The sequence below is a fragment of the Grammomys surdaster genome, unplaced genomic scaffold, assembly GCF_004785775.1.
Source record: "Grammomys surdaster isolate TR1022 unplaced genomic scaffold, NIH_TR_1.0 207, whole genome shotgun sequence".
Taxonomy (NCBI): domain Eukaryota; kingdom Metazoa; phylum Chordata; class Mammalia; order Rodentia; family Muridae; genus Grammomys; species Grammomys surdaster.
The window spans coordinates 2,292,925-2,317,687 of NW_021604652.1; the positions used below are offsets into that span (position 1 = coordinate 2,292,925).

At 42.5% G+C, this 24,763-nt stretch overlaps 1 protein-coding gene and 2 long non-coding RNA genes across 3 annotated transcripts; 2 read left to right on the top strand and 1 right to left on the bottom strand.

Moving 5' to 3' along the window:
• The first annotated feature begins 1,982 nt into the window (after nucleotides 1–1,982).
• LOC114624460 lies at nucleotides 1,983–9,365 on the top strand. Its single transcript, XR_003711930.1, has 4 exons — nucleotides 1,983–2,043; nucleotides 3,591–3,731; nucleotides 4,554–4,625; nucleotides 9,240–9,365. It is a non-coding gene; the product is annotated as an uncharacterized LOC114624460 (long non-coding RNA).
• Nucleotides 9,366–11,345: 1,980 nt separating this feature from the next.
• LOC114624461 lies at nucleotides 11,346–15,925 on the top strand. The gene is made up of 5 exons (XR_003711931.1): nucleotides 11,346–11,452; nucleotides 12,002–12,068; nucleotides 12,969–13,128; nucleotides 13,227–13,374; nucleotides 15,752–15,925. It is a non-coding gene; the product is annotated as an uncharacterized LOC114624461 (long non-coding RNA).
• Nucleotides 15,926–23,940: 8,015 nt separating this feature from the next.
• LOC114624459 (histone H2B type 1-F/J/L-like) lies at nucleotides 23,941–24,323 on the bottom strand. The gene has a single exon (XM_028771420.1). It carries the CDS (start codon nucleotides 24,321–24,323, stop codon nucleotides 23,955–23,957), a length of 369 nt encoding a protein of 122 aa, XP_028627253.1. The 3' UTR covers nucleotides 23,941–23,954.
• Between the last annotated feature and the right edge of the window lie 440 nt (nucleotides 24,324–24,763).

The following is a 24,763-nucleotide window of genomic DNA, read 5'->3' on the forward strand; positions in this document are numbered from 1 at the left end:
AAAGTATGTATTTTGTTTAGAGACAGGGTCTTACATATACTGGGCTGGCATCAAAATGGATAATGTGGGTGATTATATAAACTACTGATCCCCATGCCTCCCTTCTTCATTACAGATGCATACCACTAGTTCCAGTTCTTGTCTTAAAATAAAATAATGAACTTATAGATAGAGTGGGTCCCCAAACCCGGGTCTCTGTAACTGCCAATAATATAGTATTGTCATTTGTTGGAACAAGCCTGGAGCTTCAGCTTAGTTGCTAAAACCTGACCACTTGAGTTCAAACCCAGATCCACAGGGTTGGATGAGAGCCAGCTCCTGCTATTCTGACCTCCACATGCACCTACCACCATGCACACAAATAAATGCAACCAACACTGGTAATAAAAACCCTAGGCCAGCTTACTTAAAAAGCGGTGTGGAAGGGTGGGAAGACAGCTAGCTCAATTGGTAGGGTACTTGCCTAGTCTGAACAAAGCTATGGGTTCAATCCCCAGCACAGCATAAAATCTGATATGGTACTATGTTTGTAGTCCTATCACTCAGGAAGTAAACATAAGGATTAGGAGTTCAAGACCATCCTTAGCTACACAATTTATTTAAGTCTAACCTGAAGTACATGCACCCCTTTAAAAGAAAAATAGTGTTGAAACGAAGCATGGTGGCACATGCCTATAATCCTAGCACTCTAGAGAATGAGGCAAGAGGGTTGCTGTGAGTCGGCTACATAGCAAAAACACCCCCCCAAAAAACCCTCTATGGGACACAGAAAATTTCCATCTCATCTTTGTAAAACCATCTGAACAAACCAAGGAACTTTTTTGTTTGTTTGTTTGTTTGTTTCAGATTAACAAAAAAATTTACTACAAAAGATTTGCTGTTTCAGACAAGTTGTCCAGAACCATTACCAGATTTTTGTTGTTTTTGACTGTACAGGCTGTGATGTTTAATGTTCCAGTTTGAGTTCAGTCAAACTTGGTTATAATCTGCAGTACTAAATATTTAGAGCTGCCTAGAGGAGAAGAGTGTAAAGAACTGGTGAGACGCGTTTAAAACATACAACTAGAGCACCATAAAGGGAAGAAAGCAGGCCAAACGATTTAAAAAGTACCTTTCCCTTCAACAACAAAAATCCCAAAGCCGAAAACCCATCATCCCTGACAACTGCCTTTATTGACAATGTTTTATCCTTAAATCACGAAAGGGAAAGTTAGTAAAATCAATAAAAGCAGAGAGCCACTGCTTTAAAAGTTTTGCAAAAGTCTAGGTGATACATCTTTTGCTGATGGATCCTCTGGGTTAGGAGCATTTTTTAAAAAGCCGTGCAGAACTATGGGTGTGCAATACTAGGCACTGCTGATCTTTCAAAATGCTTACACATTATCCTCGACTTCTCTACATTAAAATACACAAATTTGGTCAGGAAATACATGTCAGATGCTGTCACTAGTTATTCTGGATTATTTCAAGTGTCCCTTCCCCAAAGACAGAATTCTGAGGGTCAGTACTGACCACGTGAAAGTAACGCTTTGTTCTCTGGCATCCCGCCCTCCCCCCACGCCCCCCGCCCCGCTCCGCGTGCTCCTTTTGAGGTTATGCGGGTGGGGCTTCTGAAGTCTCTGGGGCTGAGTTCCATCTTCTATGCACGCTAGAAGGACAAAGCTTGATCTTAAGGTCTTCACGTCCTAAATGCAGTGCTCATCTGATTCTGGTTTAAAGCCGGAAACTTGCTCTGTTAGCAAACTCTGATTGGCCCTATAGATCCCTCCCTGGTGGGGTGCACAACCATTTTGTTGGCTCCAGCCCGCTCGCCTCACACGCGTGTGTAAGGGCTAGGATCTATTTCCGGGTGACATCGCATCTACGGCCGCTGCCACTACGGCCCTTCGGGAAATGTAGTCTCAAGGTAGTGCGCGGGCTGAACCGGCACCGCCTCTGCCCCCCCCCCCCCCCCCCCCCCCCCCCGCCGCCGCCGGGAGGAAGCTTCTTTTCCCGCGCGTCGCGAGCGAGCGCGGGTGGCAGAGAAGGAAGTGACGCACCGCGGTAAGGCCGGGAGTTGGAGAAGGGGGGCCTCCCGGAGCTGGGGCGCTCCTTGCAGCACATGCCGCTGTGGCTGTGCCAGATGTTGGGGCTCACAAATAACTTTTTACTGTGCTAATCTATCTGTCTTTAAAGAAACTATTACCGTTGCCCAGTTTTGAAAAAGGAGTGAAAATGTGTTGCTTGCTTGCTTCATTCTGGTTTTTAAAATACAAGTGAATCAAATGTTCTCAGACTTTGTGGGAAGGGTGGCTAGTATTCTTTGATTCCTGAAACTAGTTTCTCCTGATCCATATACGCTTTGCTTAGATTTATTAGATACAGTGGTCTAACTTATATTTACTCCGTATGTTGTATGTTTCATCAATTTTGCATTTCTTATTTTCCTGTGAGCGCACGCATTACGCCCATCCGTCTATCAGTCTGCGTGTGTGCGCGTGTGCGTGTGTGTGTGTGTGTGTGTGTGTGTTATCTTATGTAGTTTAACGTGAGTGTCTGGTCCTACTGCCTTCACTTCTCCAGTGCTGGGATTGTGGGTGACACTGCTACATCTGCTTTTTATTTTTTTTCTATTTTTACATATTTCTCTCTGAAAAGGTCTCACTTAACCTGGCTCAGGCTGATCTGACTCTCCCTAGTTAATGCAGGCTTGCTTCCAGTTGTGGGGATCGGTCTGCCTCAGAGCCCCACGTACTAGGATTATACACCAAGCAAATGGAACTTTTTAAAAATCAGAGTAGGCTGTAGATTTGGGGGATTTAAAGGTGCCAGGTGAGCTTAACTGCTTTCAACTACATCGTTACATAAACTTTAGCGTAGTTAGTTGTAACTTCTTATTTTTCAGTATTTTTCTAGCTGCAGATAGTATTAAATAAGGCTTGTATATAGTGGGTTGGATATACTGAGAAGTTAGTGTGGGGGTCACGCTTTACAGAAGATTAATGGAAAACATTCTTTTCGGAGCTCCGTGCTTGTCTTAAGCATTCCACCCCATGCCAGAATCTGTTTCTTCGGTATAACTAGGATCTGTAATTAAGGGAAATTTGGAATTATTTGAAATGGCCAAAAAAAATTTTTTTAAAGCATCCAACCCTTTATTTTTTCCTGTCTCCAGTTGTTACAGCCCGGGAAGAAATTTTACATCAACCAGTATACTGCAGCCTGCATTTAGTCAGAATGTATTCTGTCTGGGTACATAGCTGCTTTCCTGTGAGGGCAGGGGAAGTTTCATTTCCAAAGCTCATTCTGGGATATTAGTAGGCCTCAGGAAATCTTTATTGGGTGAGTAATTAATTACTCCATCAACAAGCATCTGTGTGGCTGGTAAAGTCACCTCTTGACTGTCAAGTGTCTATTCAAAATGGGCACTTTACATTTCTTTGTAGTTATTTGTTGGGGATTTTCAAGAGACAGTTCTGTTTTTGTGTTCTGGCCTTGGTGTCTGCACGTTTCCATTTTTGGTACGGCTGACATTTACTTCTTTTGTTTTCTTTTTCTTTCTTTTTTTTTTCTTTAAAAAACTCGCTTTTCATGGATTTTATTGGTTGCAGACACGCCCAGCATCTTCTTGAGCTCCTCCTTGAGGTGGATGGGCAGCGGCAGGTGGCACAGGATGGTGCGCATCTTCTTTTCCCACGCCGCGTTGCACGCTAGCTCCAAGATCTCGGCCGGTACTCCAGCCCGGCTGCCAGGTACATGGGCGCCTCCATGCCCACGCGCTCCGCGTAGTTACCCATGCGCAGCAATCAGTGAACGCAGTCCACGGGGAACTGCAGGTCCACGGGGAACTACTGTAGGCCCGCACACCACGAGCAGCGCAGCTAGGCCTTGGCGCCTACCTGCGGCCCGCTTGCGCCTACCTGCCGCCCTGCTTGCCTCACCGGGACATGCTCCACGACGCTCTTGGAGCTCCCACCGGCTCATGCTGTACGCCACACATTATTTACTTTATTGATGGGGCCTGGATGCCAGATCTAAGACCCATCCTTACGGCCCAGTGGTTGCCAAATGGCTCTTTCTTTTTTTTTTTGTTTTGTTTTGTTTTTGTTTTCATTTCTCATTCGACACCCCGCCCCACCCCCGCCACCAACACCACTTTGGGAGCCACCCTTTAAATATATAAAGCCATGTAGCCCCGGGCACCCCTATTTTTGTAACATATTTTCTGTCATAATACCATTTTTGTCTCCAGCTGCCTTGGCAAAGCTTTTGCATTCACTCACTTCGTTCACCAGGGATCGTTTTACCATTAAGCAGCATATGGTACCCATAGCGCTGGAGAGTTGAGGCTGGAGGATCACCATGGGTTTGAAAGCTACCCTGAGATACGTAGAGTAAACCCTCCATCCACACCTCCCACCCCCCATCCAAATGGAAAAAGAAGGAAGCTCCTTATTTTGAAAGTTTTTTTGTTTTGTTTTGCTTTAAGATATGCTAGGAGATTTTAAGTTCTCCTAAGGATCTAGTTTTGAGCACTAACTCTAGACATTTATCTTTCTTTTGTTTTCTTCCAGGAAGACTAGTTTATTGAATGCACTGCAAGAGGATGACGTGCTTCCACCATATTAAAAAAAAAATCCTTAATAGTAAGTTGAAGCATGTGGACGTGGCAAAACCTAGATGGCTTTCCTCCTGCCTCACTGCACACAGCATTCTCTTTAGATCAGACCTGAGTACCACTGATGCAGTCTGGTACTTCCTGAATGTTAAATGAACAGTTTACCAACTGAACTACGTTATCACTCCCCACTCACTCCCTTTTAAAAATGAATTTACTGGGCTGGAGAGATGGCTCAGCAGTTAAGAGCACTGACTGCTCTTCTAGAGGTTCTGAGTTCAATTCCCAGCAACCACATGTTGGCTCACAACCATCTGTAATGGGATCTGATGCCCTCTTCTAGCGTGTCTGAAGACAGTTACAGTGTACTCATATACATAAATAAATCTTTAAAAAAAATGAATTCACTTTTGTGAGCTAGGGTCTGATGTAGGCCAGTCTGCCTTTGAACTCCTGATCCTCCTGTCCCAGCCTCCAAAGTGCTAGGATTGCAGGCATGGGCTACTGGACCTGGCAATTAGTTACTAATAATTGTGTTTTTTAACTTTTTTTTATGTGTATTGGTGTTTTGCATATAGGTGTTTGTGTACCATGTTCGAGAAGTGTCCGATGACACCAGAAAAATATACCTGGATCCCCTGGAACTGGAGTAACAGTAGGTTGTGAGCCACCATGTGAGGTGCTGGGAAGAGCAGCTACAGCTCCAAACTGTCAAAGCCACCTCTCCAGCCCCTAACCTTTTTTTTTGTTTTGCTTTGTTTTGTTTTGTTTTTGTTTTGTTTTGTGACAAGGTTTCTCTGTGTAGTCCTGGCTGTCCTGGAACTTGATTTGTAGACCAGGTTGGCCTCAAACTCACAGATCTGTCTGCCTCTGCCTCCAAAGTACTGAGATTAAAGGCATTTGCTACCACTGCCTGCCTGCCCCTAACTTTTTTTTTTTAAAGATTTATTTATTTATTATATATGAATACACTGTAGCTGTCTTCAGACACACCAGAAGAGGGCATCAGATCTCATTACAGATGGTTGTGAGCCACCATGTGGTTGCTGGGATTTGAACACAGGACCTCTGGAAGTGCAGTCAGTGCTCTTAACCACTGAGCCATCTCTCCAGCCCTGCCCCTAACTTTTTTAAATACACCGATTTCTTTTAAAATCAAGTCAGTACTTGTTAACAGTTGCATGTTTTAGAAATGGTTGTGGAGAATGGGGTCAGGGTTATAATTTAAAAAAAAAACCTCAAAATCTAGTTGTTTTGCTTTTTGTTTTTCTAGCCTCTGTATTTGGTTGTGGAGATGTCCCCACTTTAGATGCATGAGCTGCACTTGTCCGAAGCAGGAGTGTAAAGTTACTTACTTATTCAGATTTCTTCTGCTAGCCAGCTGGAATAGAAATAAGAGTTTAGAGCCCACCCCGATCGATCCAAGAGCAAAAGCACTGTTTTGGTAGTCTGCCTAAGAGTTTGTTGTGATTCATTTTGCTACGCTGCAAAGTAAAAGAGCTGTAAGTCAGATTCGAGGAGGGTTAAAAAAAAAGTGAAATTAAATAAAACAAACTCTACCTCAGGGTACAGCTTTGGGGGAGTCCAAAGCCTGGAGTTTGCCGCTATCACCAAAGCAAGCATTAAAAACAACAAAACCTCACCCTAATGGGGGTCGAGAGTGAAGATCTGGGCCAGTGTTAGCTTAAGGGCTATAAGGGATTGCTCAATCTCATTCCCTGCACCAAAAGAAACCCAAAATGGAGGAACATTGCCTTGCTTATGTAATTCTGGAGGTAAAATGGTAGGGTGGGCCTCACAGTTTTATTTTTCAAACTACTTTCAAGTACCCACATAGAATTACGAATTCCTAGATTCTCAGGGAAATTTTTACCGTTTTTGCTTTATCTTATTCATTCCTGGTTGTTGGGCTTTTAAAAAAATGTTTATTTTAATTGTATTTGTATCTGATTTATCAGGATGTAGAAAAAACAGCTTCTTTTGATTCTTACATTTTCCACGCTGAGATGAATATTAGTTAGCACCACCTAACTGAATACATAAGCAAATTCACCAAGGAAGGAATGGTGGTAAGCAGCCACTTAGCTTTTGAAAAAATGGGTTCTGCTCATTGCTGAAAATTGTGAAGGGAAGGTGTGAAGTCAGGCCTAGTACTTTGTACTAGGCAGGCTCCATCCTCTCTCTGCCTCAAGTACTTTGTGCTGGGTAAGTGTCTACAACAAAAGGAAATATTGAAATGCCAATAAGGGTAGAATTAGCATAACTTTGAATTTCTAGTAATGGCACTTTAAATTCACACTGCTAGTAGTTTACCTTTAGTCAAATTGGGTACGGTAGAAAAGAGGACAAACCTGGCAGTGGAGGCCCACGCCTTTAATCCCAGCACTTGGGAGGCAGAGGCAGGTGGATTTCTGAGTTTGAGGCCAGCCTGGTCTACAGAGTGAGTTCCAGGACAGCCAGAGCTACACAGAGAAAACCTGTCTTGAAAAACAAAACAGAACAAAAAAACCAAAAGGACAAAATCTGGGTGGTGGCTTCTTTATACCCAGGTAGGGGGTCACCACGGGGTATAGGGGTATAGAGAATAGCTTGGCGGGGGTATAGAGAATAGCTTGGCGGGGTATAGAGAATAGTTTGGCGGGGTATAGAGAATAGCTTGGCGCTACACAAAGAAGCCCTGCTTTGAAAAACAAACAAAACACAACACAAGCAGGACCTGCTGTTTATTTTTAACTTGAACTCTGGTTACCTCTGTGTTTGTTACCTTAATTTAAGTGGAAGGGCAGAAACCATGTCATAGTCCCCTTTTTATTTCTCTTAGTAATAAAGATTTATATTTGTTGCCGGGTATATATGCCCAAGTATGCATTTAGGAAAATATATATATAAAGGTTTAAGGATGAGTGTTTTCAGTTTTTTGTTGTTGTTGTTTTTGGTTTTTGGTTTTTTGGTTTTTCGAGACAAGGTTTCTCTCTGTAGCTCTGGCTGTCCTGGAACTCACTCTGTAGACCAGGCCGGCCTTGAACTCAGAAATCCACCTGTCTCTGCCTCCCAAGTGCTGGAATTAAAGGCGTGTGCCACCACTGCCCGACGTGTTCAGTTTTGATAGCAGTAAATAATGGAAAAATCTGTTCAGGAGTAGAAAATCTGTTAAATAAAACTTGGTGTATTCATGCACAATAGCAAAGCCACTGAAAATAAAAATATTCCCAACACTCGGGAGGCAGAGGCAGGTAGATCTTTAGAAGTTCAAGACCGCCGGGCGGTGGTGGCGCACACCTTTAATCCCAGCACTTGGGAGGCAGAGGCAGGTGGATCTCTAAGTTCGAGGCCGGCCTAGTCTACAGAGTGAGTTCCAGGACAGCCAGGGCTACACAGAGAAACCCTGTCTCGAAAAACCAAAAAACAAACAAACAAAAACAAAAAAACAAAAACAGAAGTTCAAGACCAGTGTCGTCTATGTAGCTAGATCCAGACTAGCCAAGACTACATTAGTGAGACCCGGTCTGAAAAGTAAATAAATTGATGTAGAAGAAACGCAGAAAGAAATAACAATAATATTATAAAGGATTTACTGTTAGATTTGCTTAGGAGACATGGAATCGCAAAAAGAATTAGCGAATGGAGGTCCCGCTTCCAAAGCTCCGCAAAGATAAGTAGTTAGAAATAAGCATTCAGGATACTAGGGTGTAACTGTTTATCTACCAGGATTGACCCCATTTAGGGCCATTCACATAACAAATGGAGACAACCAGGGCTTAAAAAAAAACAGCCATTAAGCCCATTCCCAGGAACTATTCCTCTAGCAACTCAAAGGGGGCAGTACAGGATCGCAAGGATCGCCATCAATGTTAAGTCCTGGCTTGCTATAAAGTTCTTGGGTTTTCTTTGGAGGGAGCAAGAACATAATTATGCCAGATGGGAAGATCACCCTGGGTAACAACTATTTGAAAGGAACAACACTGGTGTGCTTAAATAATTCTGACTAGCCTGATCTTGGTGGTACACGCCTTTAACCCCAGAACTACGGAGACAAAGGCAAGTGAACGAAACCAGAAGAAGGAAAAAATAAACAAACAACCAGAAATAATTCTGGCACTATCTTTGCTGTGTAAATCTCCTATCTGTCGAAGTGGCCAGACTACATTTCCAGTCTCTGTTCAAAGTATAAGTTGGGCTCCAGGACATTAAAAAAGGCTTAAGGATATGTTGAGTGTATAAGCCTAAGGTGTACATACGTTTTTCTTTCAAGGCCCCTCTTTCAGCATTAGCCAGAGCCAGACAAGTGGTATTAAAGAGCTTTTCCTTTTTTAATCTCAAAGTGTATGACGTGATCTCTCACTGAAAACGGGGGTGTTATTTCTGTAACAAAATAAATAAGAAGGGCAGTCAGAGCATGCCTGTAATCCTAGTACCTGGGAAGTGGAGACACCATAATCGGGAGTGGACCCATCTTCGATACATAGACCATACTCCCACTGCGATGGCGTTTTGTTATGATTTGGTAGTATGATACTAGGTATCTTATTAATTCAGTGCTCTGCATGCCAGGGGACTCAAGTATACGAATCTGTACCATGAGGCAGTGCTTAAGACCTTAGCATTCTTGCATCTGACTTAAGGCTCTTACTCTTCACTGCAGAGACCTCAACAGAAGTGGAGGAAATAGAGGTAGTCGCGGAACTTGGAAGCTTACGAAGTTTGTTTGGAAAAGAGCTGGCTTGGACCATGACAGAAGGGAGCGATGGAAACAAACTCAACTTTTTCGGAGGAGGCAAGTGTGGGCATTTTACAGACTACAGTTGATACTTAACAAGTCAGTGCCCTGGTAGGTCGTGTCCACAGTCTTTCTCCCCCCCTTGGCTCTCCAGATTAAACATGGTAGTATCAGGAGTGGCAGCAGCTGCTTGTGACTACATAGATCTTGCTCTTGTAAGTAACAGCCCTAGTTTCGCATCAGTGAGGCAGCAGACTTCCTTTACCTATAGTGAGAGAGCTTTGACTTGAGGTTTGGTGCCCACTAGTTGATTAGAGAACAGATAGTGCGGGGTAGATGGTGGGTGGTGGATGACAGAATGCAACTTGAGAATCTGCTTCTTGGCCTTCCAGAGGTTTAAGCTGAGAAAAGTTTTCCTCTCGTGGAGAAACAGGAAACCTAGCAGTTGTAGCTGGTGCCAGGAACAGCTAGTAACAGGTTAATAGCCTGGGGTATGGGTCATTGCTGAATTGCTGGATTTTTAGGTTACCTTTTTTTTTCTTGAGACAGGGTTTCTCTGTGTAGCCCTGGCTGTCCTGGAACTCACTCTGTAGACCAGGCTGGCCTCAAACTCAGAAATCCACCTGCCTCTGCCTCCCAAGTACTGAGATTAAAGGCGTGCACCACCACCGCCCGGCCTACTTTTTATGTTAAGCAGCTGATAAGCTGTAAACATATAGGCAATATGATGCCTTCTTAGAGCCATGGGTACACTCGGAGTTCTTTGGCTTTTCCTGTGACGTCTCACCTTCCAGTTATTTCATCAATGAAGAGTCTTGAGGGTAGGATAATAGCCACTGTTGATAACAGTTTTTATAAACACACCACTTACTGTATAACTGCCAAGGTGATGAAATTGTGAATGGTAGTGCTTGGTCCAGAACCCAGTTTTGTGAACCACATACTATCTAATGATAACTAAATGAATGTTTGGTTACCTTGTAGGGACTCTCTTTTTGTTTGTGAGATAGGGTTGCAAAGGCTGGCCTTAAACTTTCAGTCCTTTTGCCTCAGGCTTCTATATGATTAAGATGTATATATGTATATACCATTACGTGTTCTGTTCTGATGGGCTGTGTCGTTAGGAATATGGATTTTTAGAATGCTTGCCAAGGAGTCATACTTGTATCTCATTCAAAGATAGGGCTAGGGAAGCCTCAGAGGAAAGATTAGAGTTCAGACATTTGACAGTTTAGTGTAGTTACTTCTACACCCAAATTAATTTATTTTATCTTTTTACAGTGCTGGGAATCAGACTCAAGACTTATGTATGCTTGAAAAGCAGTCCACCCCTGATCTCAGTCCTCTAGCTTTGGGCTTTTTTTCTTTTTTTTTTTTCTTTTTTTTTTTTTTAACACAGGCTTGCATAGTAGGTCATTCTGGCTTCCACAGTTCTGCCTCTGGAGTGCTGGGATGGTAGGCCTATGTCACCTGCCTATTCAAAATGACCTTTCTACAGTACAAACAAACAAACAGAAAAACAGGAGGGGTTTCTCTGGGAAGGAATACAGGGGCTGTATAATAGAGATGAAAGGGTAATTGAATAATGTGATCAAAATTCTATACATGCTCGAAATTGTCAAAAAATATAAAATGCGGGCCTGGAGAGATGGTTCAGCAGTTAAGAGCACTCACTGACTGCTCTTTCCGGGGGTCCTGAGTTCAATTCACAGCACCCACATGTTAGTGCTGGCTCACAACCATCTATGATGGGATTGGATGCCGTCTTCTAGTGTGTCTGAAGATAGCTACAGTGTATTCATGCATAAATAAGTACATTTTTTAAAAAGTAGAAATACTGCTTTCAGTTATAAACATTAGATTTATTTATTTATTTACTTGTGCCAGGGAGTAAGTCAAGGTTTCAGACTACCCTTAAGACAGGGGAAAGAGCAAAGTGAAAGTGGGAAATCTGTGATCGATTTAGAAGCCTAGATGCCAAAGGATTTCAACCTTGACTATTTCTTCTGAATATGTTTCTTCCCTATTTCCAGATGATACTGCCAGAAATTATGCTGCTTATGAAGAGATTAAACTGAGCCCTTTTGATTCTGTGAGGTTATTAAAGAATATAGTTTTCAAGTCATGGTAAAATCTTGGTAAGTGACTCAGTGACTCTACTTGGCTTGTTCAGTTAATGAAAACAGACCAGACAGATGACCTTACCAAGCATCCACGATTCCCCATTGTCTGAAAACAGATTGAAATGACCTAACGTCCTTTTCTCATATTACATGTTTATAGGCAGTGAAATCAGAAATTGTCTAAGATGATAGTTCTAGTAGAAGATAGATTTGAATTCAATCTAAAAATGATGTATTCCCTGCTAAAAGATTTTTATTAAAGATTATTATTACTTATGTGTCTCTGTCTGTGTTAGAATCTCAGTATGTAGCGCAGGCTACTCTAAGACATAGCAGTCCTTCTACCTCAGTCTGCCTATCCATGGTAGAAGCATGAGCCACCACTCTTGGAGTATAATGGATTCTGAGATCATACTTTCCTGATGATGGTAATTACTGTGATCTAAAATATTTATTATATAACAAGTCATCTGAGATGCTCATTAACTATACAGATTGTTGGGAAGTCAGAATTTTGTCGTTTGTCAAATCTGTCCCTTACTTATACTGAGGTTTTCTGCTAAGATTCAGCAATACATGAAGATGAATCATGGTTTCCGTGGACAACTTTGAGAGGCAGTTGAAAGCTGGGGTAAGCTGTCAATATATTTGGGTGTGGCTTCTCATTTTGTAACAAAAGGATAGTGGTCACATGTGGTATTTCCAGCCTTCTTCAATAGACAGTGTGCTTATCTGAGGTTATTTTAGGTGTTAAGAAAGCCCTCCCCAATGGGCTAGGAAGATGGCTCAGCAGTTAAGAACCACTAGCTATTCTTCCAAAGGTCCTAGTTCAATTCCCAGCAACCACATGCTGGCTCACAACCATATGTAATGGGATCTGATGCCATCTTCTAACACAGGTGTACGTGCAGACAGAGTACTCATATACATAAGATAAAGAAATAAATGTTTGGAAAAGAAAGGAAAAGGCTGCCTTGCCCTTATGGGACTTTCCTTTTTGTGAGGTAAAAAAAAAAAAAAAAAGAGAGAGAGAGAGAGAGAGAGAGATAAATACTAAATGTATAATGTACTATATATGCTATATTGGTTTTTTTTCCCTTTGTGATACTAAAAAATTACATTGAATACAGTTAGTCAAGCATAGTGGCACAAGCCTGTAATCCCAATAGGATTGAAGTAGGAAGATTACCAGTTTGAGGCTATCATAGTCTACCTGGGAATCTCCTGTCTCAACAACAGCAGCAAATGCCTGAGTTAATAACTGAAGCAGTAGCCGGGCATTGGTGGCACATGCCTTTAATCCCAGCACTTGGGAGGCAGAGGCAGGCGGATTTCTGAGTTCGAGGCCAGCCTGGTCTACAGAGTGAGTTCCAGGACAGCCAGGACTACACAGAGAAACCCTGTCTCGAAAAACCAACCAACCAACAAACAAACAAAACAAAACAAACAAACAAAACTGAAGCAGTGTCTTCTGTTTTTCTCTTTGTACTGTTTTTTGTTTTTGTTTTTTTCTGTTGGATTTCAAACTCAGGGTCGCTGTAGCCTGGAGCTTTAGCCCAGCATGGCCTGAAAGTTGATAATTTTCTGCTACCACCTCCTGAGTACTGGGATTATATGTACGCACGAACCTGCCTATCTCTGCTACTATTAACAGCTGCCTTTGCCTCTTCACGAAATGATGGCTGACCTAGGTGAGTGGGAAGATCATAGGTGGTGCAGGACATCTTTTTGTTGTCCCTCATTTGGCTAGACTATAAATGGCATTTTTCCCCCTTTTGATGCTACACAGGGTTTTTGACATACTAAACAATTGCTCTACCATTGAACTGTATCTCTGGCTCTAGGGAAGATATTTTTGAAAAATGGTTTAGAGTTTGCCAGATCCTATGAGTGAGTGACCTCAAAAGAGAAGAGGAGGGGCCTCCTCAATGATAAAGGTAACACAGGGAGCAAGGTAAGTAGGGAAATAAAGGCTAACATTAACCTCGCTTCTTGTCAGGGAGACGCTTAGAAATGCTATTTCTAAGCACAAGTCATTTGACAGTACATATACCCTTCTCAGTTGGTTGGGGTAGATCATACGCTTCTCAACCTCATCACCAAGCTGAGGGCCAGAAGAGCTGAAATGGCTCCCAAGGAAAGTAAGCTGTGGCCCAGAAGCTCCTGCTTTGGTTTGGTTTTGTGTTGAGAGTGTACCTAATACTCATATCTGTTCTGTGCCACTGAGTTAATGCCACCAGCCCCCAAGCTCCTGCTTGATGAAGGTTTTGTTGGAACATAGTCATTTTCATTTATTATTGTCTGTGGTCTTTTGTGCTACTGCATAGTTGAGTACCGGCTATGTGGTCTGTAGAGGCTGAAATAATACCATTTGGCCTTTTTAGGAAGTTTGGCCATTGCCTTTTCCCATTTTATTTCTATGGTACTTGCCTTTACAACAATCCTACAAATTGAAATCAGTTTTCTTCTGAATTTCTTCCCATGAAAGTTGAGATCAAGAATGTACATTGGGGGCTAGAGGGATGGCTCAGTGGTTAAGATGGCTCTTGGGCTGGAGAGATGCCTCAGCAATTAAGAGCACTGACTGCTCTTCCAGAGGTCCTGAGTTCAAATCCCAGCAACCAGATGGTGGCTCACAGCCATCTGTAATGGGATCTGATGCCCTCTTCTGGTGTGCCTGAAGACAGCTACACTGTACTTCTTTTATAATAAATAAAAAATATCTTTTAAAAAAAATGACTCTTCTTCCAGAGGTCCTGAGTTCAATTCCCAGCAACCACATGGTGACTAATAACCATCTATAGTGAGATATGGTGCCCTCTTCTGACCTCCAGGCATACATGATGGCAGAACGCTGTATACAAAAATAAAATAAATCTTTTTAAAAAGGGGGGGCGTGTCGGGCAGTGGTGCCGCACACCTTTAATCCCAGCACTTGGGAGGCAGAGGCAGGCAGATTTCTGAGTTCGAGGCCAGCCTGATCTACAGAGTGAGTTCCAGGAAAGCCAGGGCTACACAGAAAAACCCTGTCTTTAAAAAACAGAGAGAGAGAGAGAGACAGAGACAGAGAGAGAGAGAGACAGAGAGAGACAGAGGGAGAGACAGAGCCCAATAAAACAGTTTATGAAAAAAGGAGGGGGTGTACATTGAAACAGCAGGCTATGGTGGTGCCCTCCTGTGATCTCAGCATTTGGGGACGGACTTCAGGAAGAGCAGGAGAACAAGGCCAGCCTCACTAACATGAAAAGAAAACATCTGAAAAAATACAAAAGCATTTTCAGACTGGATATGAATGTGGAAAGGCTCTTTTATAGCCTCATAATAGCCAACTGATTTATATGGCTGTCCCCATTTTTTGTTTTCACAGATGCCTTTTAAAATCCAGTTTTTGTTTGTGTTTGTTTGCTTTTGGTTTGAGACACTGTTACACTACCTAGCCTTAGCTCCCTGGAACTTGCTATGTACACTGTCTAGTCGCAGATACTTACCTCCATCTTGCCTCCTGAGTGCCAGGATTACAGGTGCGCACCATCACATCCAACCTTTCAACAAATGAAGAAATTATTGCAACATGTGTGTACATGTGTATGTAATGTGATAGCTGAGCTTTTTATTACTTGATACCATTTATTGAGCATCTACTATGAGACCTAGACATGTTTTTTTCTGAAATTTTGCCAAACCTGGAAGAGTTGCCATTTCCATCTCCAAAATGAGTCTTTCAAACATATATAACTTTACCCTAAACCGCTGCTATAAGGTTTGGATTTTCTTTTTCTTTCTTTTTTTTTCTTCTCTTGTTTTTTATTCTCCAATGGTATTGTGTTGTGTTGACCACACTAGTTTTAAATTCCTGAGTTCAAGTGATTGTGGCTTTACTTACAGGAGGACTACGTATAGTGAGTGCACAACACTGGAATAATAGGATTGGAATTTTAATTGTTTTTTTTTTTTTTAGAGAGGGTTTCTCTCTAGTCCTCTCTGTCTTTGACCTCACTATGTAGAACAGGCTAGTGTGGAAAGAGATCTGCCTACCTATGCCTCTTGAGGGCTAGAATTACCACCTTGCCCCAAGTTAGGATTGGATTTTTAAGTATCCTTTGAAGTTTTTCTTTCTTTTTTTGTTGAGGCTTTGTTTCCTGCTGTGACATGGAGATCCTTTGGAGATGGCGGTTCCCCCCCTCCCCCGCCAAGGAGATTGAGGATGTAGCCTTGAAGGGGGCACTGTGGCTTTGACCCCCTTGCCCCTGTTTTCTTCATGAGCAAGCACTCTGCCTTGTTCTGTTTGCCATGGTGATTTCTTTCTTGCCATAGGTTGAAAGGAACAGAGCCTGTTGGCCATGGACTGAAACTACTGGAACTGTGAGTCAAAAGAAACTTTCCGTTCTTTTAAGCTGTCTGTCTCTGGTATTTTGTCATAGAGATAATAAGGTTTCTAGCCACAGTCAGGTTTCTAATTAGGGGTAAAATTAGATGTTAAAAGCATAATTCACTGGGCAGTGGTGGTGCACGCCTTTAATCCCAGCACTTGGGAGGCAGAGAACTCAGGTGGATTACTGAGATCGAGGCCAGCCTGGTCTACAGAGTGCGTTCCAGGACAGCCAGGGCTACACAGAGAAACCCTGTCTCGGAAAAACAAAAAACAAAAACAAAGCATAGTTCAAGTTGCCGTTTTCTTTCTTCCTTTCATCCCCATGCTGATTAACACAGGGACTCCTGGTAATCAGCTTGCTCTCATCACTGACCTATATCCACAGCCGCTTCGCCTGTGCACTTCTAGAAATTGAACCTACAGTGTCACACACTGGCTAGGCAAACAGTCTATCACTGAACTTAGTTCAAAGCCTACTCTACCATCCCAGAATGGTCCGATGTATGTCCATGTGTGTGCTTTACCAGTGAGCTATACCCATAGCCTTCTCATTTTCTTTAAAAGCATTTTTAAATCGTTGTTTTATGTGTATGTATATTTTTGTGTGCACCACATACATGGATAGTAGAGTCCAGAAGATAAGAAAAGTCCCCAGGAAGAACAGCCAGTATTCTTAACACTGAGACATTTTTTCAGCACCCCCAACCCACCCAGCTACATTTTTCATTTAAGTATTTGAAAAAGTTTTAGAGTGGGGCTGGAGAGATGGCTCAGCGATTAAGAGTCCTGACTGTTCTTCAGAGGTTCTGAGTTCAATTCCCAGCAACCACATGGTGGTGGTTCATGAAGAAGGAGAAGAGGAGGAAGAGGAGGAGGAGGAGGAGGAGGAGGAGGAGGAGGAGGAGGAGGAGGAGGAGGAGGAGGAGGGAGAAGAGGAAGGAGGAGGAGGAGGGAGAAGAGGAAGGAGGAGGAAGAAGAAGAGAATTCACTCTGTAGAGGAAGGGGAGGAGTGGAGGAAGAGGAAATGGAGAAGAGGAGGAGAGGGAAGAAGAGGAAGAGGGAGAATTCACTCTGTAGAGGAAGAGAAGGAGGAGGGGGGAGAAGAGAATTCACTCTGTTGAGGAGGAGGAGTGGAAGAAGAGGAGGAAGCAAAAATGAAGAAGAGGAGGAAGAGGGAGAATTCACTCAAGAAGAAGAAGAGGAAGGAGGAGGAGGAAGAAGAGAATTCACTCTGTAGAGGAAAAGGAGGAAGAATAGGAGGAAGAAGAGGAAATGAGGAGTAGGGGAATAAGAGGGGAGGAGGAAGAAAAGAATTCACAAGGAAGAAGAAGACAAACTTTTGTTTTTGTTTTTCCTGGCTCAGCCTCCCAAGTTGCTGAAATTACAGGCTTGACATCTTGACATTTTTTATTTTCTTTTTGACACTGCTGGTGTGGGGTTTTAGACAAGCAGTCTAATACTGGATACCAGCCCTATTCTTACATTTTAAAATCTTAGAATTTGGAAGCTGGGGAGATGGCTTAGTGGGTAAGAGCACTTGCTATGCAGACATGAAGACCTCAGTTTCAACTCTCAACACCTTTATAAAAAGCTGGCTACTGAAGGTAGAGAGATGGCTCAGCAGATTAAAAAAGGCTTGCTGCTCTTGGAGTGGATAAGAGTTCTGTCCTAATATCCACATCACGTTCCCTAGAACTCCAGCTCCAGGGAAGCCAATACCCTTCTGGCCTCCGTGGACTCACATAAACATTTAAACACAAAGTAAAACCCTTAAAAAAAACTCTGGCATGGCCACAAGTGCATGTAACCCCAGTGCTGTGGCTAACAGAGATATGAGGAGCATTGGGGTTTGCTGCCCCTGAGTCTAGCTCCACGTTCAGTAAGAGAACCTGTGTCACAAGTATAGAGTAATGGAGTAGGACTCTTGGTCCTCTGGCCTCTACATGAATATTTCCATGCATGCATATGCGTATAGATGCATTATATACATGTACATATATACATGTACATTATATACATGTATATATAGACATGTACAAATATATAAATTAGTCCTTTAATGAGCATAGAATAGCAAAATATAATTATTCAAAAATCCACAGCTGCTCACTGGAATCAGAAAGCTAATTTTGATATGTTCCTGTATCACTACCTTTGTTCTTCCCAGGCATATCATGCTGTCTGTCTTTCTGTAAGAATGACTATCCCTTCTCCAGACTCAGTGAGCAGAAGAGTAACCTGGTGATGCTCTAGCTAACACCACTCATAGCAGTTTCTCTTCTATACTAACTTCTGTCAAGGGCAGCTGTGAACACTCTTTCTAACACTTACTCTCTTTATTTTTTCTCTTTCCTAAGATGCTTATCTTTATGTGCATGGGTGCTTTTGCATGCATGTCGGTATGTGTACTATGCATGTGCCTGATTTCCAGGGAGGTTAGAAGAGGATGTCAAATCCCCTGAAACTGGACTTGCAGACAGTTCTAAGCGGACACGTAGGTCTGACGATTTGAACCTAGTTTCTCGGGAAAAGCAGTATCCCGATCCCTGTCCTAATCTTTTCATTACAGGGAACAGCTTTATGTGGGAGTAAGTATTTATGCACAAACAGCAGATTAGGAATATTTCCCCCTTACCCTATTTTCTGTTTTGTTTTAATAGCCAATAGCACTAGGATGACTAGGATTCTGGGACATTGTAGGACATTTTTAAATTTCTGTTCACATTTTGGATTTTTTTCTTATGGACGTAGGTTTATTGCATAGGTTAGCCTTGAATCGTTGGCCTGAAGCACTCCTCTTCCGGTTAACTGGGTCTACAGGTACATGCATCTGACAGTTTTTAAGTGAGGTGAGAGTACGTGCCAGGCGGAAACTAATAAATACTCATAATTGGTTAGGCATGGTGACGCATGCCTTTTAGACCCTGTACCAGAGAGCAGAGGCAGGTGGAGCTCTGAATTTGAGTCTGGATTACATAGCAATTTCTAGGCCAGCTAGAGAGCCAAAGCAAGACCTTGTCTTAAAAATAGCCATAGAGAGAGGAATTTTTACTGAAAGTAGGTCAGTTTGAGGGTAGAAACCAGTTGTGACCTTATATTGGATGTGACTATTTTCTCTATAGCAGGATCTTAAAATACAATGGCCTGCCATAAGGTGGGTCAGTGGGTGAAAATGCTTGTCACCCAACAAACTGACGAGCTGGATTCAAGCCCCTGGAAGCTACCAAACAGAAGGAGAGAATCCACTACCACAAGTTGTCCTTCGCCTTTCACCTGCACTGTAGCACATGGGACATCCACCTATACAAGAAAATAAAATTTTAAAATGAAGAGTGGCCTTCTACCAAAGAATGAGTTATAAACAGGCCTTGTAGAAGAAGAATACCTCATTGGTTTAAGAGAGCTGTGGCACTGGATAAAGCTAGCTATCTGAGTCTTTGTACAACTTTTCATTTGTGTGTTTGTTTTTATTGCTTGGTTAGAAACAGGGTTTCACTGTTGATCAAGTTGGCCTCAAGCTCACCACCTACACTGTCTCAGCCTCTTGATAGAAAATGATTCTTTTTAAATCCTTTCTTTTTACCACATCTCCAGAATTGAGTTTCCCTCACTGTTACATGTTCTGTGTGCATGTGTATGCCTCTCTGTGTGTCTGTGTGTGCACACATAGGTCACAGGTCAATCTGAAGTGTCATATTTGCCTTCTACTTTGTTTGAGACAAGATCTCTTGTTTTAATTTACTACTGTACACACCAAGCTAGCTGACCCTTCAGCTTCCAGGGATGCTTCTGTCCGTACCTCTGTCTCCTCAGAGGAGACACTGCTTTACAGGTAGATGTGCACAGTTTCTACTTGTGTCCTAGGGATTCAGACTCAGGTCCTCATGCTTGCCTGGCAAGTCCTTTTACCCACTAAGCCATCTGTATCCCTGGCTCTGTTGTGATCTTTCTGGCTCAGCTTTCTAATTGGTGGGATTATAGGTTTGAGCCACCATGCTAGGCTTACATAGCTTTTTTTTTTTTAAGATTTACTTATTTTATGTATATGAGTTCACTCTCACTGTCTTCAGACACACCAGAAGAGAGCATTGGATCCCATTACAGATGGTTGTGAGCCACTATGTGGTTGCTGGGAATTGAACTCAGGACCTCTGGAATCTGGAAGAGCAGTCAGTGCTTTAGCAGCTGAGCCATCTCTCCAGCCCCACATAGCTTACTTGATTGCATTATTCTTAACATCGGGGACAATATACAACGTTGGCTTTTTCAACTGAAAGAGTACAGTCAGGGCCTTGTAGTCAAGGCAAGTCTGGGATACATAGAACTATATCTTGCCTCAAGATAATGTAATAAAATGAGAGTCTTTGCATTCTTTGGGATCCTCCCCTTTTTGGTTGCCTTGAGACATGGTCTAGCTATATGATGTCACCAGAGCGACATTAAGCCCCCCTTTCTTTTTTGTATTGTTTTAAAAGACAGTATCATACTGTATAACTTAGGCTGGCTTTACCTCATCATGCTCAAGCCTTCATCTTCCCAGTGTGAGAATTATAGACATGCCTATGCTCTGCAATGCCCAGCTTGTTTGTTATGGTTTGTTTGTTTGTTTGTTTGTTTTACATGCATATATGGATGTGTATCTTGTGCCTTCATGGTGCTCACAGAAAGCAAAAGGAACTATTTAATCCTTTGGAATTACAGAGTTACAGATGGTTGCAGGTGTTTGTAAATTTCAGATACTCCTGTTGTATCCTCTCAGTGATATTAATAATGGCTAGGTGTACACCAGCATACTCATTTTTCCCCTTTATTTTCCTTTGTAAAAAATAGTTAAAATTTTTTATTTTATAATTACATTATTTCCATCTTCCTGTTCTCCCCTTAAGCGTTCACATCCATCCTCCCCACCCCAGCTTTCTTTGCAATTCATGCCTTTATTTCTTTGTTTCTATTGGTGTGTGTGTGTGTGTGTGTGTGTGTGTGTGTGTGTGTGTATTCCTGAATACAACCTGCTCATGTATGTTTTCAGGGCTGACCATTTGGTATTACATAACCAATTAGTGTGCCCTTCCCTAGTGAATACTTACTCCCACTTGAGGTGCCCCCTTAGTTGCTTGCAGTTCTTTGTATAGGGTTGTGGCCTTGGGAGTTTTCCTCTGCTTGCCCACCAGTGTGGATTCCTTCCTTCCTTCCTTCCTTCCTTCCTTCCTTCCTTCCTTCCTTCCTTCCTTTCTTCCTTCCTTCCTTCCTTTTCTTTCTTTTTACTTTATGTTTACGGGTGTTTCACCTGTATGTATTACCTGTGTGCAACATGTATGCAATGTCTGGTGAGACCCTAAGATGGCCTTAAATCTCCTGAACTCTTATTTGCTGATGGTTGGTGGCTGCCATGTGAGTCTTGAGATTCTAAACTTGGTCCTGTAGACTAGCAAGTGGTTTTAACTGCTAAACCAGTTTTCTAGTCCTGAATCTATTTGCGTAATTTTACTGTAAAGATAAGATTTTTTTCTGACCGCATCCCATACTCTTGGTACTAGGGATTGAATCCACGACCAGATTCCTAGACCTATGTTCCTTTTTGTTTTTGAGACAGTATTTCAGTAGCCCAGGCTGGCCTTCAGGTTTAGATGAGATTTGCCCTGGTTAATCATTAGCACCTCTTTGCAAGTGATTTCTTTTGTCTTACTTGCTGGAAATTAAACTTAGGGCCTTGCACATGCTAGATAAGTACTCTACCAATGAGCTATATTTGTACTCCTCCCTGCCTCACAATTTTGTTTTGCCCCTTTGATAATAATACCCGAAAGAAACAGTTTAAGGAGGAGGCTTTTTATATTTTTATTTATATACTTATTTTGAATGTGAGCATGCACATGCCATGGTGCAAATGCGCGAGTTGGTTTTCTTCTTTCACTCTATGAGTTCCAAGCTTGCCAACACATGCAAGGATTTATTTGGCTTAGTTTCAGAAAATACAGTCCAATGTGATGGGGAAGAGTTAGTGCTTGCTCCGCTTCTATGGGCCCTTTGTGATACGATATCTTGTTTCTTAAGCAGAAATTGGAGAGGTAGTAAGGCTCAGTTATTAACTTCCAAGGTCTTCCCCCATAACCCACCCCTGCCAGCTAAGCTCAAAGATTCCATAGACATAAATTCTTAGACTCCCACCAAATCATGAGGGTTTTTTGTTTATAACACTGTCCCAGTTTGGATGATTTGCTATGTCAGTCTATCCGTTTGACTTTCAGGATTCTGAGGAGTTAATGTTTCTGTGAATATCTCAGAAGTAGACAAAGCAACAGGTATCTCACTCCCATAGGTAAGTGATTGTTGACTATGGAAGCAGTATATTACTGGTGGAGTGCTTCATGCCTGTAATGCCACCCCTTGAGGCTAAGCCAGGAGGATCCAGGCAGGACTGCATAGCAAGACTTCTCACCAAAAAACGAAAGAGAGAAAAACTTATCTTTTTTTCTTTTGCCTGTTGTGTGGTATTTTTTGCACTCAGTAGCTTTTCTAAGACTGCACTAGCCTTACATTTCCAGAAAAAAACTCCCAACTTTTCAAGGATTCTGAATTTGTTAAGTTTGCTGGGTTTTTTTCTTTCTTTTTTCTTTTTTAAGGTTTTTCGAGACAGGGTTTCTCTGTGTATCCCTGGCTGTCCTGGAACTCACTCTGTAGACCAGGCTGGCCTCGAACTCAGAAATTCGCCTGCCTTTGCCTCCCAAGTGCTGGGATTAAAGGCGTGCGCCACCACCACCCGGCCAGGTTTGCTGTTTTTTAAAGTTGTTTTGTTTTTATTCATTAGTGTTTTAGTTCTAGGTTCAAACTGAATTTTGGTGGGGAATGGTTGACAGTGTTTGTCGGTTTTGGGTGGAATAATTAATAGTTTTTTTGCCTGCTTCAAACTAAGGAGATCTCAAACATATGTTATGCCATAAATATCATTTACGACTGACACACAGTATCTCACTGTATGATTATAGGACATTAATTTACATTTCTTTTTAGACTCATCAGAGTTACTATTCTCCCTTCTACGTCTTTTCCTCCGGTGCTGGAGCTAAGACTGTTACAAGCTAGGCAAAGATACTTGCACTGAGCTGCACTGCCACTCCAAACTGCTCTTAATTGTATTTACACAAATCAAGCTACAGTAATTATTTCCTAAAACTGGAGGAAGTATATACGTCCATTTAGTAAATCGGAGAGTAGCCATATTTCTACGTGATACCAGGATACTGTATTGAGATTCTGTTTTTAAACAAAATCGTAAGCTGAATGTAGGGGCTCATATCTCTATTCCCAGCATTTGGAAGGCTGAGGATGGAATGAATATTGGTACAAGATGGAGGAGGCTAGCATACTACCCTATTGGTTCCTATGCTCCAAAATGCAAAACCCAGGAAAGAGAAACATTGTTTTACTAGTTGTGAAAGCAGAACCTAATCTCCTTTAGTGTTTGTAATTTGTGTTTCCTTGCTTCTCAATTACATAAAATAAGTAAAAGTGTTTCTTGGCTCTTTATTTTGAGTTTTCCTCCATTTGATTTTTTTTTTTTGCTTTACATGACACATTTATTAATTTTTTTTTGTTTTTTTTGTTTTTGTTTTTTTAAATTTTTTAAAGGCCTGGCAGGCCACAGGAAAGAGCAGGTTTTTTTTTTAAATTTATTTATTTTATGTAAATACACTGTAGCTGTCTTCAGATACCCCATAAGAGGGCATCAGATCTCATTACGGATGGTTGCGAGCCACCATGTGGTTGCTGGGATTTGAACTCATGACCTTTGGAAGACCAGTCAAGTGCTCTTAACTGCTGAGCCATCTCACCAGCCCGACACATTTATTATATATACATCATATATACCCACACATCACAAACTCTTAAAGGCTTTCTTTTGCTAGGAACATTTTAATTTTACTAAGAATATTTTAATTTTCTACTTGTGTGGTTTTCTTATCACAAATTTCTACAGTGAACATTTTTATAGAATTTCTAGTCATATGCTTATCAGTTGCTTCTTGAGTTTTGAAAATATGGCGGTTAATCTGCTAGTATTACTCGTTTCCACTGTCTCGAGGATACAGCATCCAGCACTGACAAGTGGTAGAAACGATGTCAATTCTACTCTTCTTGGCATGATCACTTGGAGCTGGTGTACTTGGTGACGGGCTTGGTGCCCTCGGACACTGCGTGCTTGGCCAGCTCCCCGGGCAGCAGCAGGCGCACGGCCGTCTGGATCTCCCGGGAAATGATGGTCGAGCGCTTGTTGTAATGCGCCAGGCGCAACGCCTTGCGCACGATGCGCTCGAAGATGTCATTCACAAATGAGTTCATGATGCCCATGGCCTTGGAGGAGATGCCGGTGTCGGGGTGCACTTGCTTCAGCACCTTGTACCCGTACACCGAGTAGCTCTCCTTGCGGCTGCGCTTGCGCTTCTTGCCGTCCTTCTTCTGGGCCTTCTTGGAGCCCTTCTTCGGGGCGGGAGCAGACTTCGCGGGCTCAGACATCTTCGGATCTCCAAACACCGGAAGCTCAGTCCCATTTGATTTTTGGTTTTTCGAGACAGGGTTTCTCTGTATAGCCCTGGCTGTCCTGGAACTCACTCTGTAGACCAGGCTGGCCTCGAACTCAGAAATCCGCCTGCCTCTGCCTCCCAAGTGCTGGGATTAAAGGCGTGCGCCACCACCGCCCGGCTGATTTTTTTAAAATATTATTAATTTTGTCTGTGAATGACTGAGTGCAAGTGTTCACATGTGTGTAGATAGCAGAGGATATCTTTCAAGAGTTGATTTTCGCCGGGCGGTGGTGGCGCACGCCTTTAATCCCAGCACTTGGGAGGCAGAGGCAGGCAGATTTCTGAGTTCGAGAGTTCGAGGCTAGCCTGGTCTACAGAGTGAGTTCCAGGACAGCCAGGGCTATACAGAGAAACCCTGTCTCTGCCTCCCAA

Coding starts and splice junctions, on each gene's coding strand:
- LOC114624459 (XM_028771420.1), bottom strand. CDS start 24,323: ATGTCTGAGCCCGCGAAGTCTGCTCCCGCCCCGAAGAAGGGCTCCAAG.